Raw genomic sequence first — 14,102 nt, forward strand, 5'->3', positions numbered from 1 at the left:
GGAGCGCTCTCCTTAGTGTGGCTGATACAGATTTATCGGTACATGACTAAAAACGCCCTGCCGGTGTTGTTTCCAATCGATTTTACACAATCTATCCCACAATTCACGATAAACATGTTGGTATTCATTATGTTGACTATATGGAATATTTATCATTTGCTTACTGAATTAACCAGCCTGATTTAATCGATAAAACTCCTTAATTGAAAGCATACATTTACTAGTATTAGCTTTTCCCCCAAACACGTGAAGCCATGTCTATAAATAACGGATGTGATGGGGTGAGTTTGGCGAAAGCATTCCAGTATTAGGAGCGTCTACTCAAATCTAATATTGTTATCTATTTATCTGGTCCACGAGATTAGATTATATCAGCATTATACAACACTTCCTCAAATATCCTTTTACACACAGGGGTTTGTATATGTTAAATATAGCTGAGGCTATTCGCTATAGTAAATGTTAAGTCCCATTCATTCAATACACTATACGTACTGAGGTCTAGACGTGAATAAATATCCGAGTGTTTTTATATAATTCTAAATCCAATACATCTATTTGCTTTGGTTTGGTTTGATTTAATTTTGTTAACAGCTAAGGTCATTCAAGGACGTGCATGTCTCCATGTGTGTAGTGTATGCGTGGTTGCGTGTGTGTATGCAGGAGACAGAGTATGTTGGTGTGCTTGCCTCCTTGTGATAGCGCGGATCTGATGCCAACTTTATAGTGCTATCTTACTGAAATACCATGCCGAAGGCACCCAGCACAGCATTCCACCCGGTCACATTATACTGACAACGGGTGAACCAGTTATTGCCATTCCTCTAAAAACTATCATTTTTAAGGACATTGGTATGTCCCGGCCTGGGGACAGAACCCATTTCCTTCCTCAACTGAACGAACGCTCAACATTCTAGCCAAAAGTGAGGCGATGCCAAGCAAAGCGCTAGGATATAAAAGGTTATTAGAAGTAGAAAGAAATATAAAGATCCCAAATATTGCAATGGGTGCAGCAGATTTATTATGGTCGCGTTTGTGTCCCCAAATAGAGGACACCAAAGCAAATCCCCAATTCTGCAGTGGGTTACACACATTAGTCGCCTCCTACGTTACATGCAGTGGGTAACAGCAGGTGTATTCTTTTCCTAATCCCCCACCTGCAGGGATGCATCTATTTGCAATTAAGCTGTACCTGGACCATAATATTTCAAAGGTTGTATACAATTAACGTGAATCGATAAAAGATGATTATGTTTACCTGTATTGTAATTACATAGGTAGCACGTTACCTTTCAGATCATGGGGCTATATATATATAAGCATTACCATACGAAATTTCGTTCATGGAACTATGAACGCAATTTGATCAGCGTCATTTCTAAGCTTCTCCTCTCACCTCGATTAACATGAGAAAACTGTTAGAATCAAACATTTTGGTGACGTTATGTCGTTCCTAGAATTGCGTTTGCACTGACAACAAAGGCACCTTAATATCGAAAATATAAGGGAATATCTGTAGTATGGTCAATACATCTGATAATGAATTATTTAGAATGTAAATAGAACCAATGAATGGCTATTTTGATGTTCATGTCGTTATGAATTTAAACCACACGCCGTTCAATCCATATGTATAAAATAGTAAAAATTACAAAAAAAAATACACTACCTTAATTTAGCTAGGAAAGACTTCTGTTACTACCAACACTGCTTAAGTTTAAGTTTTCTTTCGTATTCGAAAAAAATGCAATAATTTCCTAAGCTTTTATTTTCCAAGTAGTGAAATACTTGGTAACAATTTTTATTCAAAGGACTGGTTGTGAAACCGAATGTAACCGGCATCAAAGGAGTGTGGAATGTGTGGTCGTTTTTAACATTGTGCCGTTGATTTTCAGCCCGTATGTGATCTCTGATACCTTCATTGTAGCCTGTTTGACATTTGCGATCTAAAATACATTATATGCTATCTGTATGCGAGAAAAATATTCATGTATGCTTTTATTGTTAGTTCAGGATAATGTACAATTTAATTGAAATATGAACTTATCAAATGCATACAAAATTAAATTTGATCATTTTGATATGCCTGAGATATATGAAAAATTGACGGTACTTTCTGTAAACAGGAAAAAAATATGTTTCCCGATTGGATTGTCCTTCAATGGCCATAGCTTTTAATAGGACATAAACAAACAAGCAAACCAAACCAATTCCTCAGATAATACATGCCAATGACGTGAGAATCATATGCATAAACAGTAAAACCTGCTTAATCTGACCCATGAGTATTCCGTCATCCTGTCTAATTAAACATTATGTCATGATTGTTATTTAATTTCTAAATGCACAAAATCAGACTTTTGTGTTCTGACATCCTGCGTAATCTGGCATATATACATGTGTGTTGTGTTCCGCGAGATTTCGGATTAGACAGGTTTTACCGGATACAGTTGACGTTGAGATTTGTGCCAAACGAGTCAGGTGGATTGGGATACCAGCATTTTCGGATCTGACTATCGACAAACAAATGACGCATCGATTTATGTGGTGCCGTGTCGGCTCTCGGTTGAGACAATGTGTCACACTCTCAGTAATCACCGTAATTAAGGCTTAAAACAGAATTACACGGGTCTGGTGATTTTCTGCTGAATAATCACTTTTAACGGTGTGTTACTCAAATGAAAATTAGAATTTAAAAAATAAAACCCTTGAACAAATTTGAAATAAGACTAAATCATTCTCTGTCGGCACCTCCCTTTGCCTCCAATCTACTTGAACGTAACATTGGTTTTGAGCGCAGCTGCAGATTACACAATGCCTGGTGCACGTATAGATATAAATCTAATAATAATATTGTACCACAAATGACTTGAAGCTTGAACTTTTACTCTGGTGAGCAATTAGTTTATACACTGCACAAGGAAGTTTCAATTTGTAAGGACTTAAATATCAATTTCTGCTAACTGCCTATATTTTTTAATATAACAGATGCGAATTTCTTTAAATACTACGATTTTTAAGAAACCTCATTGGTATTTGCTGCGTTACGAAATCCAATCCCGAGGGCTAGATTCGAAAGCAAACCAACGACACAAGGTTTCATTGTGAAGTGTACAGTTGTGAGTTTCTCCTTTCAAAGTAAAGGTTCTCATGTTTAACATTGTCTAGACGTACACCGTCAAACATGTTTTATTTTATAAACGTATAATTCGAAATTTTCTATTCTCTTGTTTCACAAAGATTTTTTTTGGTGTGTTTATGTTTTACGTCATATTTTAAAACAGCTATGATCATTTAAGGACGTGTCAGGTTTTCGTGGTGGAGGAAAGTCGGTCTACCAAGTGAAAAACCACCGACTTGCGTCCAGTACCTGGCGACTGCCCAGCGTAGGTCTCGAACCCGCGACCCAGTGGTGGAGGGCAGCTGGATCGTAGAATGTCAGACGCATGTTAGGCCACCGCGGTCACTGTTTCAAAAGTCGTTAGATATCCTATTTTGCTTTCTCAGAGACATTAAACTAAAGCACAAGCTAGTAGTAGTCTTGCTCATATCCGAACGATTGTTCAAATGTAGGGGACGAGCTTATTATAGATCAGTCATCAGTGAGTCTAATGATGTGACTGAAACAGGGGCATAATTGTTTTCGAAAATTACACAATAAATTTACAACAAATGTGGAGAAACTGGTCAATCAACAATATCCAGCTTGCGTGCATTTCTGTGGTGTTATATTGGACCATGTTCAGCGTCTACAAGTTCTATGTCATTTTAGACTTGGGTATTTTTCGGAAGGAAACATCCACGAAAAGAAAAGATGCATGAGGCGAGAAAGAATAGCAATACAAAAAAGGAACATGTCTATTTTGATTTCTCTTGCGTAACCTAGCGAATAAAACAGAGGGGAACAATCGATTCTGAATGAAATCACGTTAGTTGCCTAATACAATGCTGCACGTGGGATTAGTTGGTTGATTTATTGGGTTTAGCGTCTTTATAACAGCTAGGGTCATTCAAGACATGCATCTGCTTGTGTAGCATATGTGTGTATGCTAAAAGTGGTACATTGGTGATTTTTTCTCATAGCGATAGCGTCTGACCGTCTACGATAACTAGCTCTCCTCCACGGGATCCTGGTTTCGAAGCATGTGTGGGGCAGTCACCATATATAGTCGCAGGTCGGTGGTTTTACCTTCGGGTACTCCGGTTTTCCTCCACCACGAAAACTTGGCACGTCCTTAAATGACCATAGCTGTTTATAGAACGTAAAACATAAACAAACAAAAACAGACCTTGCGATAGTCCGCATCTGATGCCAATTTTTCGAGTGTGATGTGTAAATGCGTATATACTGGATGCGGTAGGCCCAAGGAGAATTTTTGCAAGACGTGTATAAACTCCATATTGACACGGAACTTTTATGCAAATCACGGATATAATTATATTCATTTTAAGCAACACATTAAATGTTCCTGGGTTTGAAATGTGACTAACGAGGTGTTATAGCTTTGGTAACGGAAACGTTCTAGCTCGCCAATTGAAGAGATTCTACAAGCATCAGCGATCAGAGTAGGGTAGCTCTGCTCGCGACCTTATCAACTTTACATCCTTATCAATGCATTTGCAGTCACCATATTGGCATTGAATCTATGGCGGAACATTTCAGACAGATCGATAAAGCGGCAGACTGGCCATTTCTGGATAATCAGGTTCGACAGGGGTCGGTCTGCTATCATCAAATGTCAGGTAAAACTGCCCTACAACGCTTCCGTTCCGTCCCTGTAATGGGGGAACCGATCGAACTGGAAAACTGATTGGCCAGCAACGCCATGGAACTACTAATAATATGGTACAACTGTTTCTCGGATATACAGACGTTCAGGAAGACAACAAAATGTATGGAGCTGATTTTAAAGTATTCGTGATCCGGATTTTATTTCCGGGAAATTAAGTGCCGGGAATCCCCCACTCCACCCAAGGATTACCTAGAAAACATTGTAGTGTAAATTTGTCGTTCTCTAAATGTCGGGAACTGCGTTCTTTTATGTTCTCTGCATTTCGATTTCGTCATGATATATTCCAGGGATGCAGAGAACGGAACGTAAATGGGCATGTCCTCTGGAGTTTTGAGTAGATTTATATGTGCAAACAGTGTACAAAGTGCCATAGTACCAAGTATATATCTATTTAACTATATTTTATCGTCATAAACTAGCTGGAAGTACCATTGTGACTTCAACTCATTGTCCAATCTATATATTCTGGATATTGTATAGCATTGTCCCTATATGGCCGTTGACATATATTATCAAAAATAATCGGCCAGACAAAGGGCCACGGTCACCACAACTAATCTAAACAACCAACAAAATCGATTTCATCTAACGCTTCTACTCAGACAGTATATTATCGGGTTGTAATCCCGGGATCAGACGACAAAACCATTTCTACCGGTTTTATTATTAATAAACATATCAAACACTGATCGGACCTGGATGTCATATATTTTACCTCTCTTTTCCAGACTGTATGACGTAGTGTTTTTTCTCATAGTGTTGTTATCTTTATGAATGTAGATCTAGATTTCAAACATATGTTTGGGTACCCATTCATCCTTCTTCATGGAAAGAAAGTTTATATTTTTACGGTCCGTATTCCTAAGCACAAATTGTCAGTCCCTATGTTAAACTCCAAATCCTATTCGGCTAACCTCGGCCGATTCCGGTACCCTTCATCAATACGTTTGATGTAGGTGCGGAATCTGCCGAGTTGTGACGAGTGCTCCAAATCCTAGTTCAAGTGAAAATGTGCTCTAAAAATATTTTCATCACTAGTCAAAGCTATCGCCAGTCATAACTTTTAGTAGGCGTATCTAAGTACCATACATGTCGAAGATTACTGTGAGTTTCAAGAAAGTTCATTTGAAACATGAATTTCGAGGGTTAAAAAACGTGGCACACTCGGCTGATTCCGGTACCCTTCACCAATACGGATCTGCCGAGTTGGGTGGTGACTTTCAGTCAATCGGGAACCGTCGGCACTTTCCGTAAACAAGAAAATACTCGTTTACAGGAAGTGCCGAGGGATCCCGATTGCCTCTGAGGTTAATTAAAAAGCTTGGACCACAGGGGCACGGTACCAATGTCTGAAATACATACATATGCTATACTGATATGGGTCACAACACATACTAGTATAGCATATGTGCGTATTTCAGACATTTGTAACGTGCCCCTGTGCTTGGACCAACTGGACACCTGAGTATCATCTACACGTACAACGGTGCGTCTCTTCCATATGTGTAATTAATAATTTACAAACCAAGTCTAAATAGCAATTTATTGACGATAATTTACTGGTTCCTGATGTTGGAACTCTTTTGGATTGGTCACACATTAATTCAGTAGGGAAACGCATTCTAATTCACAACCGCCTGTGGTAGCAAAGGCATTCTGCTACTACAATAATGTACATTGCAGCATACCGCCTTATTTATCATGCATAGGGGCTTGATACCTTGTCCGATGTTTCGCATCTTTTCTCAGTACCTGTAAAATCATAGACTGATAAATTCTCATTTTCAACAGAAACACAAAACGGAATACTGACAATTAAAACAACATCGTCCTATCCTGTCTGTGTTTGATTTTCCTTTAAAAGTAATCAATAAAGGATCGTGAATCAGAAAAAAACTGTGGCTGAGTCACAGTGTGACATCATAAAACTGCAGGAAGTATGCTGATCGTGTGGCGATAGTACAGACATCTCTGCTTCCGATGACCTATTAACGTTGTACACATCATTAATAGAAAGCGTTCACGTGCCTGCTATATCTCCGGCGGGAATACCTAGACCTTTTACCTTCGGGGAAAACATTCGCAAAAATCAATAATACCTGAGTTTAATATGTATTAAACAATTGTAATCAAACGTTTACAGTGATCATTTAAAAGGTCGATCAGCTGGACTGTATTCTGAAATGAAAAGATTTCAAAGGGCCTGTATCGCTAACTTGGATATCTTTAAATTAAAATAACCATTGCAAAATATTCACATTAAAAGTAATATTGCAAAAAAAGAACCCCTGTGGAGCCAGGGGATGCAACTCTTCCTTTACAGCATCATTTCCTGATTTCCTGACTCCCGTGACCTTAGTGATGTGTGATGAATAATTATATGAAATAGATTTCAAAAATGTTTAAATATCATGGATCGTTCCCTTACAAAATGTTCAGTGTGTACATTAAAACTGGTCTGATGATTTTTTAGATTATGAACAACTTTCTCAAACCCTGTATACCTAGTTTTAGCCAGAGTACACCAGACATACATCTGTCAAAGTGATGGCTATAGTTGATCTTAAATGAACAAATAGGGTCTCTATTTTATATACTTTAGACAATGCAATATCACATTGAAATACATTAACTATGAAACAACACCAATGCAAATTTTGTGAAAAATTTCGGAAAACGCTAATTTTAGTTGTCCATCTTTTGTATTCTTTCCAAGATGGTCACACCATGCCCAAGCATTAGTGATTTTGCTCGAAATAACCCGTCTTCAATGAGTAGTCTAGCATTGTAGGAGGGGTTGTGTAGGCTATAAAGCGTTATGAATATATCTTTCAATTCTTGACGTTCCGTTTCTACTCCTCATTCAGTTCGTACAGCTTTCAATTCATAGTAGCACAATGAAGATGACTCCCTCATATTCAAATACAGGATACTACCTAACACTGCAGACAGATATATAAGATAGCTGGAGTTTCCTCTGGCCCTGACACCAGACTTAAACATCTTGACGGATAGATGTCTGGGGCCCACACCAAAAATGTCAAAATGTTTAAGTCTGGTGTCAAGGCCAGAGGAAACACAGGCTAATCTATAAGAGCATATCTTGAAGAAAATGGCATATTGCTTTTTCTAATTGATGTATCATGTTTTACAAGTGAAATGCTGTCATTTCTTTTCAAACTTTAGCTAATAATTGTATTGGTAGCATCAATCGTTTCCCACATTCCTGTTAATGTCTAATAAAGAAATATCCAGGGGAGGGAACTCAGTAGATAAAGACATTGATATAACTGGTTTTTTTTAAATGATATGTACCACTCAAAGCAACAAATGTTCTATCATCTTATTGAGTTTTATTTAGAATGAATAAGCGCATTTTCTTTTAGAAAAATATATCATAAAATACATTTTTTTCAGCCAAACAACTGGATGGATGTCCGCTGATAAACAAATGTGTCAATAAGAGTTACTTCCCTTATTTCGGACCAAAAAGAAATGATAATTTCAAACTCAAATTACGATTAACAATCTTCTTCCTTTATTATCAATTAATAAAACATGTTTCGGGGTGAAACCAAGTATATATAACATAGACGAACTTTATACCAGAACAAAATTTCAATCAACTACTTACAAATAAGGATAAACCGACTGTCACTACATATATATATATATGTTATATATATACACAACTGTTTTCAACACAATACTGTGATCCCCTTAAACTCACAAATATTTGTTTTCAGCTGATGTTGATTTTGCTTCCTAGAAACCAGATAACCAAACTAATATCAGAATAACAAATTCTTGAGGTCTAATGCACACTTTTCCTTGAGATGAAATGGAAAATATATGAACGAAATTGGGAACAAAAATATCTTTTTATCAAATTATTCAGTTTTTGTTTTTTTTGGAAATTCGCCAATACTTTGCTGTAACCAAAACATTAACAATACCTCATGAATATAATAAATTTTGAAACATGTTTCGATATCTTTCTCTACAAAATCCACCTACAACTATTATTTACTGATAAAATATCATTGCATTTAATTCAACTCCATATTTTAGAAAATGAATTTACCCACACTATACAAGCTCCGCAATCATTTTGTGTACAATATTTATTCCTGATTTCGGTGTACAATTTCAAACTTCACAGCCTTACTGTTAATGAAAATATCCATTACAGCTCTATGACATTTGTATGGAGACTTTCAAGGATCATACAATGTTAAAATAGTTCCTTTATATTGACAAAACATAAAAGAATTAACCCCTATTTATGAAACCAGTGGTGTTTGAAATATAACAGAAGTAAAATCAACGATATATTTTGTATTGAACATAAATATATTTGAAAGACATTTACAATTGTTAGAACATTCACAACAATGAGTTTTAAACAGAATTAAGTGTACTGTAATTGACACAGCAAAGCCTGCGTAACTTCACCACATCTCAGCATGGGGAAAGCATATACTGGTATTGTGCCAGTGTTATTAAGAATAAAACTTCTTTTCTTTTTTTCTTTTTTGAATTTCATATTCATTTATTCCCAGATCTACAGTATTTTGCGTGGGTACCAAAATTGTTTGAACCTCCCAATATTCCAATCACATTCTGACAAAGAGTCTGAATAATATTAAGAAACAAATATATTTTTATTTCTGTACACATAAATTTCACAAACAAATGGGCGAAAACAACATAAAAATGGGTATAACATGAAATAAAACAATAATTACAGCATTAAACGTATATACTATTCCCCTAGCCTTGATACCTAGGTCAATATCCCCAACCAGGTAGCAATAACTAACCTTTGACCTTTTTCGTCAACATTTACTCAACACTGTTTCACGTACTTAGTCATGCATGACGTTAGACATGGCAATCAAACATCTTCATCAATCCTTAAAGATAGTTTTCCTGAATAAAAAGAAATGTGCTAGAACTTCTTAGTCTTTGGTCAGAAATTTGATATGTACTTGTAGAAACTGCTCAAATTGTTCATACCCCTCACATATTTTCTTCTAAATGCAAATCAAAGCTGAAAAACAGCGAAACGATTTGGTAGATATTTTGTTCTCTTATGATGAACATTAATGCTAAGAGTAGATTATCAAGGTGTTCAAATTTTACCGGGCTTTGATTGTTAAAATTGGCAAACCATACCAGATTAAAATAAAACACTGCGAAGAAAAATATGAACATAAAACTATGGCTTTTACAAGTAAAATCTGACCCTGTCCGGCAGAGAAATAAAGTCTAAAATCGCATTCTTACACTCTCTTAAAAAACTGTACATATCATTGCCTGTATTTTGAGTACAAGAATGTGTACATATGTACATGCAAAATTAAGATCATCAATTTGTTTGTAAAAAGCAGTGAAACGTTCCCCAGCTGTGGTCTTGGTTAAGTGTAGAATGTGATGGAATCACCGACCAAACACACTCTAGTCACTGTAAGTAATGCGAGTCTCATTGGCCATATACACTCTCATCACTGTAGGCAATGTACAGGAAAAAGTCCTCCTCGTGGTGCTCCTGGAACAGACAAATGTATAACATGTACTACTAAATAGGACTCATTTTTAACGAATCTCGTTTAAATATACACAAATTAGGCTTGATAATATATTTTTACGCATAATGGAGACAATGACTCCATTTCCAAGAAATATTTTCTCACTAATAGAAATACATATGTATATACATTGGCCATTTTAAAATTCGAGTTTTTCCATTTTTCCAGTAGCATAGGTCATATGACACTTCGATACACTGAAACGTCACAACCTGCATGTTGTATGTAGTATGCTGGTACATCTGAACTAGTCACATTTATTACTATGACAACAGAACAGGTGAATAACTTAATAGCAAAGTTTAAGAAGACTTTTTTTCCATTATCAGCTTACAACAATCAACTTAATCTACATATTCAGATTGACGAACACAGCAACATGTTGATGTCTAGTGGTCTAATCAAAACACAGGACTTCTCAAAATATCAGTACCGTTACGGTCATAACATTCGAGAACATTTTAATATCAGGGGTCGACACTAACACTAGTCCTGGACTAGTAGATTTCAGCAAGGACTAGTGAATCACCTAACCTAACTGGTCCTTTGGACTTGTGAAAATATGATAATAGAATAAGAAAATTTAGAAAAAGTGCTTTTTATAAGATACATTGCATGATATTTGTCAAAATTTTCCTAAAAATTCACCATATTTTTATGGCAGCAGATATCTTAAGTCCCCTACAGACGATTACTTTTGATTATTCATGCTGTAGATGGCGATATTTCCTTATCATGAAATCTTGGACTAGTTAAATTGACAAAGGACTAGTAAATAATCTGTTCCGCTAGTCCTGTGGACTACCAAACAAAAAAAGTTAGTGTCTAATCCTTATAATATGGGTTTATATTTAAAGCAATTACCATGGTCTATTAAAATTGCTGAAAACTATAGTGTGATCACTATTACTGTGAATTTTAATAGACTATTGAGGAGTTGACCAGGGTCTGTATTCATGAAACCGTTCTCATGCTCAAGTATGGAATTTGTGCTCAAGCCGAATTTCTTGTTCCCGTTACAAATTCATTAAAATTTGTTTGTTTTTCAATGATTTGGAAAAACATTGGAGATGAAAAACTGTTTTCAATGGTTACATTTGACGTTTTGGTAGTTTGAAAAAATATAAGTGAGTTACAAGAAAGTTGGTTTGAGCATAGAATCCATGCTTGAGCACGAGAATGGTTTCATGAATACGGGTCCTGATACCGTGATTTTTTAGGAGTGAATTTTGGGCCTTACTCCCCTAGATAATTTCACAGTGAAGCAGAGGTAAAACCACTCAATCAATCAATCTGATAATTTCTGCTATCTTTTCCAAAAAATCAGTGCAAATATCACTATATTTTCCCAAAATTAAGCTTTTTGCATGTGTCATTTTCCAAAAGTCACAAGGCACAAGCCCCTGTACATGTTCATTTAGAAAGGTGATAAAAAAATCACAGCAATAGTCATACCATGGGGACTGAGCCTTCCTGAGACTGACCACTGTATTTGGGGCTATAGTAATGTGTATCAGGTACAATGAAGCATGTGCCTTCCTAATGAGTAATGACACTGTATTTTGGGCTATACTATCAGATACAATGAAGCCTTCCTAATGAGTAATTATATAATGACACTGTGTTTTGGACTGTATAATTACCTGGTACAATGATCCCATTGTTGCACTTGTTGGGGGAATCACATTGTTTACAAAGAAGAAAAGGGCGTCTTCTGGCCTCAGGTGTATCCTCTTTCTAATGAGGAAATAAAACTGTCCAACAGTCAAATCTGAGGGTACCAGATATTTCTTTTTGTCTAAATCACCAACTCTTGCCTTTGGGGCTTTCTCAACAATGACCTGAAAGATAAAATTAATATTGGAATCAATAACAAACCCATCATTCACATTGAGTACAAAGCATAATAAAAGTCATTGGATAATTACTATTACTAACTTCTGAAAACGTCACCCTTTGGAAATTCAAACAAAGACAGGGACATTATTCTCAAAACCAAAGCCTACGTTAGCATACCTGTTTTAAGTTCCTTTACTTTGCACACCTGTATGATTTTTATCAACAAGAATAATGCATGCACATAGGCAATCAATTTTGAAATCTGTTTTCTTGTTGCGTATACAAAGTTGTATACATGAAGTGTCATAAATACTTTCAAGATTCGATGACATTTTGCTAAGGATAGACCAAAGGACCACAGTTAACTTTTTATATTAAAACTGATGCAAATATTATGTGAATACAAATCTTCAATTCAAGACATTTTTTTAAAATAAATAAACACCAATCAACTTGATATTTTGAAGATTAAACGATCTAATTTTATGTGATAATTAACTATAAACCTTGAAGAGAATAATTAATATAAGGGAGTGACTTAAGACTGTCAACATTACAAAACGAAGCTAAAGATATGAGAACAATTGATGGCTGATTGTTAGCCATACGCGCGGGACACCACTCGAATGACGCCCATGTAAACAAACAGCTGTCAAGAAGCCAAGACCCATTGTTGTTAACTGTCAAAAACATTTCATTGACTAGGATTAACATGAACGTCTACTTTAATAAACAAAGCATTTTTTTGTGTATGCCAAAATAATAATAACCCACAAAAGTTGTGTGACCCCAAATCATGAAATACAATCGTATGATTGATTCATGTCTCGTCTAAAATAAATGCGCATATGATGATGTGGTGAATGGTGCAAGCAAAATCAACGCCCAAATAAGAGCAGATGAAACAAAAATCCAAACAAGTTACGTATAATTGTAATTAGCCTATTTTTTTAAATGATGACGATGCACTTTAAATAACTTTTGATTCGTCTTATAGGAATGTACTTTCAGTTTGAGAACACAATGAGAATTTCTTTGAAAAATCGAGCTAGGCCTATTTCACAATGTCATCGCATATTTTTTGAGAAAATCACACATACAGGGACTCGATCGGGATACTTCTTCCTGATTTTCTCTCCCTCAGCCCTTCTTTTCTCAAACGGATGTTCTTCTTTGTATTCCCACTTCATTTTCTGGCAATTATGTTAGTTATAAACACAAATCTTGTTTCTGCTCACAGCTAACAACAAATATGGCTGACTGCTGTACCGATGTAAACAAATAATTACATCCGAGCTTGAAAATAGTTCACTATGTTATTTTGTTATTTCTCCATCCAAATTTCCTTAACAAACTTTTAGAGGCTATGGTAGCTAACACACTTTATAAATGTACAACTTTATCAGCAAATATACCGAACAGTTATGACTTGTATGAAAATCGGTACACGTCGCGCAGTAATACAATAAAGTCACAAGACCTTACGTCACACTGGAACTTATTCATGTCTATTTTTAAACGATACAAGGGACGCTACCGAGTCTATCTATGTCTAGGATTGGCATTATTTTCTATAGTCAACAAATATTTGCTTGAATATTCTCTCGGACTCCTGCACATGACTTGCAAAAACGCGATTTGTAGTCATATAGGATTATTTTGTTCAATCCGTTTAAAAAGTATGTAACTTGTGTTAGACAGGGCCTTGCCTGAAGGGGTCAAGCAGAGACGTATATATGTCTCTGGGTCAAGTTGTTAAAGCCAAGTTAGCTTAATTACAACTTAACGCAAAATTTTAAACCGGTATATTTTCAACAAAAAAAAGAATTGTGAAATTCTTAAATAAAATAACATCTTTATTTATAAGCATTAAAAGGTT

The 14,102-nt window shown here is 35.8% G+C and overlaps 1 protein-coding gene across 1 annotated transcript; it reads right to left on the bottom strand.

Annotated features, from left to right (window-relative positions):
* Window positions 1-8,310: 8,310 nt before the first annotated feature.
* On the bottom strand, window positions 8,311-13,659 carry LOC110462940 (gamma-aminobutyric acid receptor-associated protein). Its single transcript, XM_021517191.1, has 3 exons — window positions 13,324-13,659; window positions 12,028-12,225; window positions 8,311-10,344 (listed from the first exon to the last, which is right to left on the bottom strand). The coding sequence occupies exons 1-3, from the start codon at window positions 13,411-13,413 to the stop codon at window positions 10,279-10,281; spliced, it is 354 nt and encodes a 117-aa protein (XP_021372866.1). The 5' UTR covers window positions 13,414-13,659; the 3' UTR covers window positions 8,311-10,278.
* Window positions 13,660-14,102: the final 443 nt, after the last annotated feature.

Source organism: Mizuhopecten yessoensis, unplaced genomic scaffold (assembly GCF_002113885.1).
Source record: "Mizuhopecten yessoensis strain PY_sf001 unplaced genomic scaffold, ASM211388v2 scaffold10847, whole genome shotgun sequence".
Lineage (NCBI taxonomy): Eukaryota > Metazoa > Mollusca > Bivalvia > Pectinida > Pectinidae > Mizuhopecten > Mizuhopecten yessoensis.

What these genes read in the sequence shown, in the direction of transcription:
- LOC110462940 (XM_021517191.1), bottom strand. Translation starts at nt 13,413, where the DNA reads ATGAAGTGGGAATACAAAGAAGAACATCCGTTTGAGAAAAGAAGGGCT. An exon ending in AGTATCCCGATCGAGTCCCT is followed by an intron (nt 12,226 to 13,323) that starts GTATGTGTGATT and finishes TTTATCTTTCAG; the next exon opens with GTCATTGTTGAGAAAGCCCC. An exon ending in CAATGGGATCATTGTACCAG is followed by an intron (nt 10,345 to 12,027) that starts GTAATTATACAG and finishes TGTCTGTTCCAG; the next exon opens with GAGCACCACGAGGAGGACTT.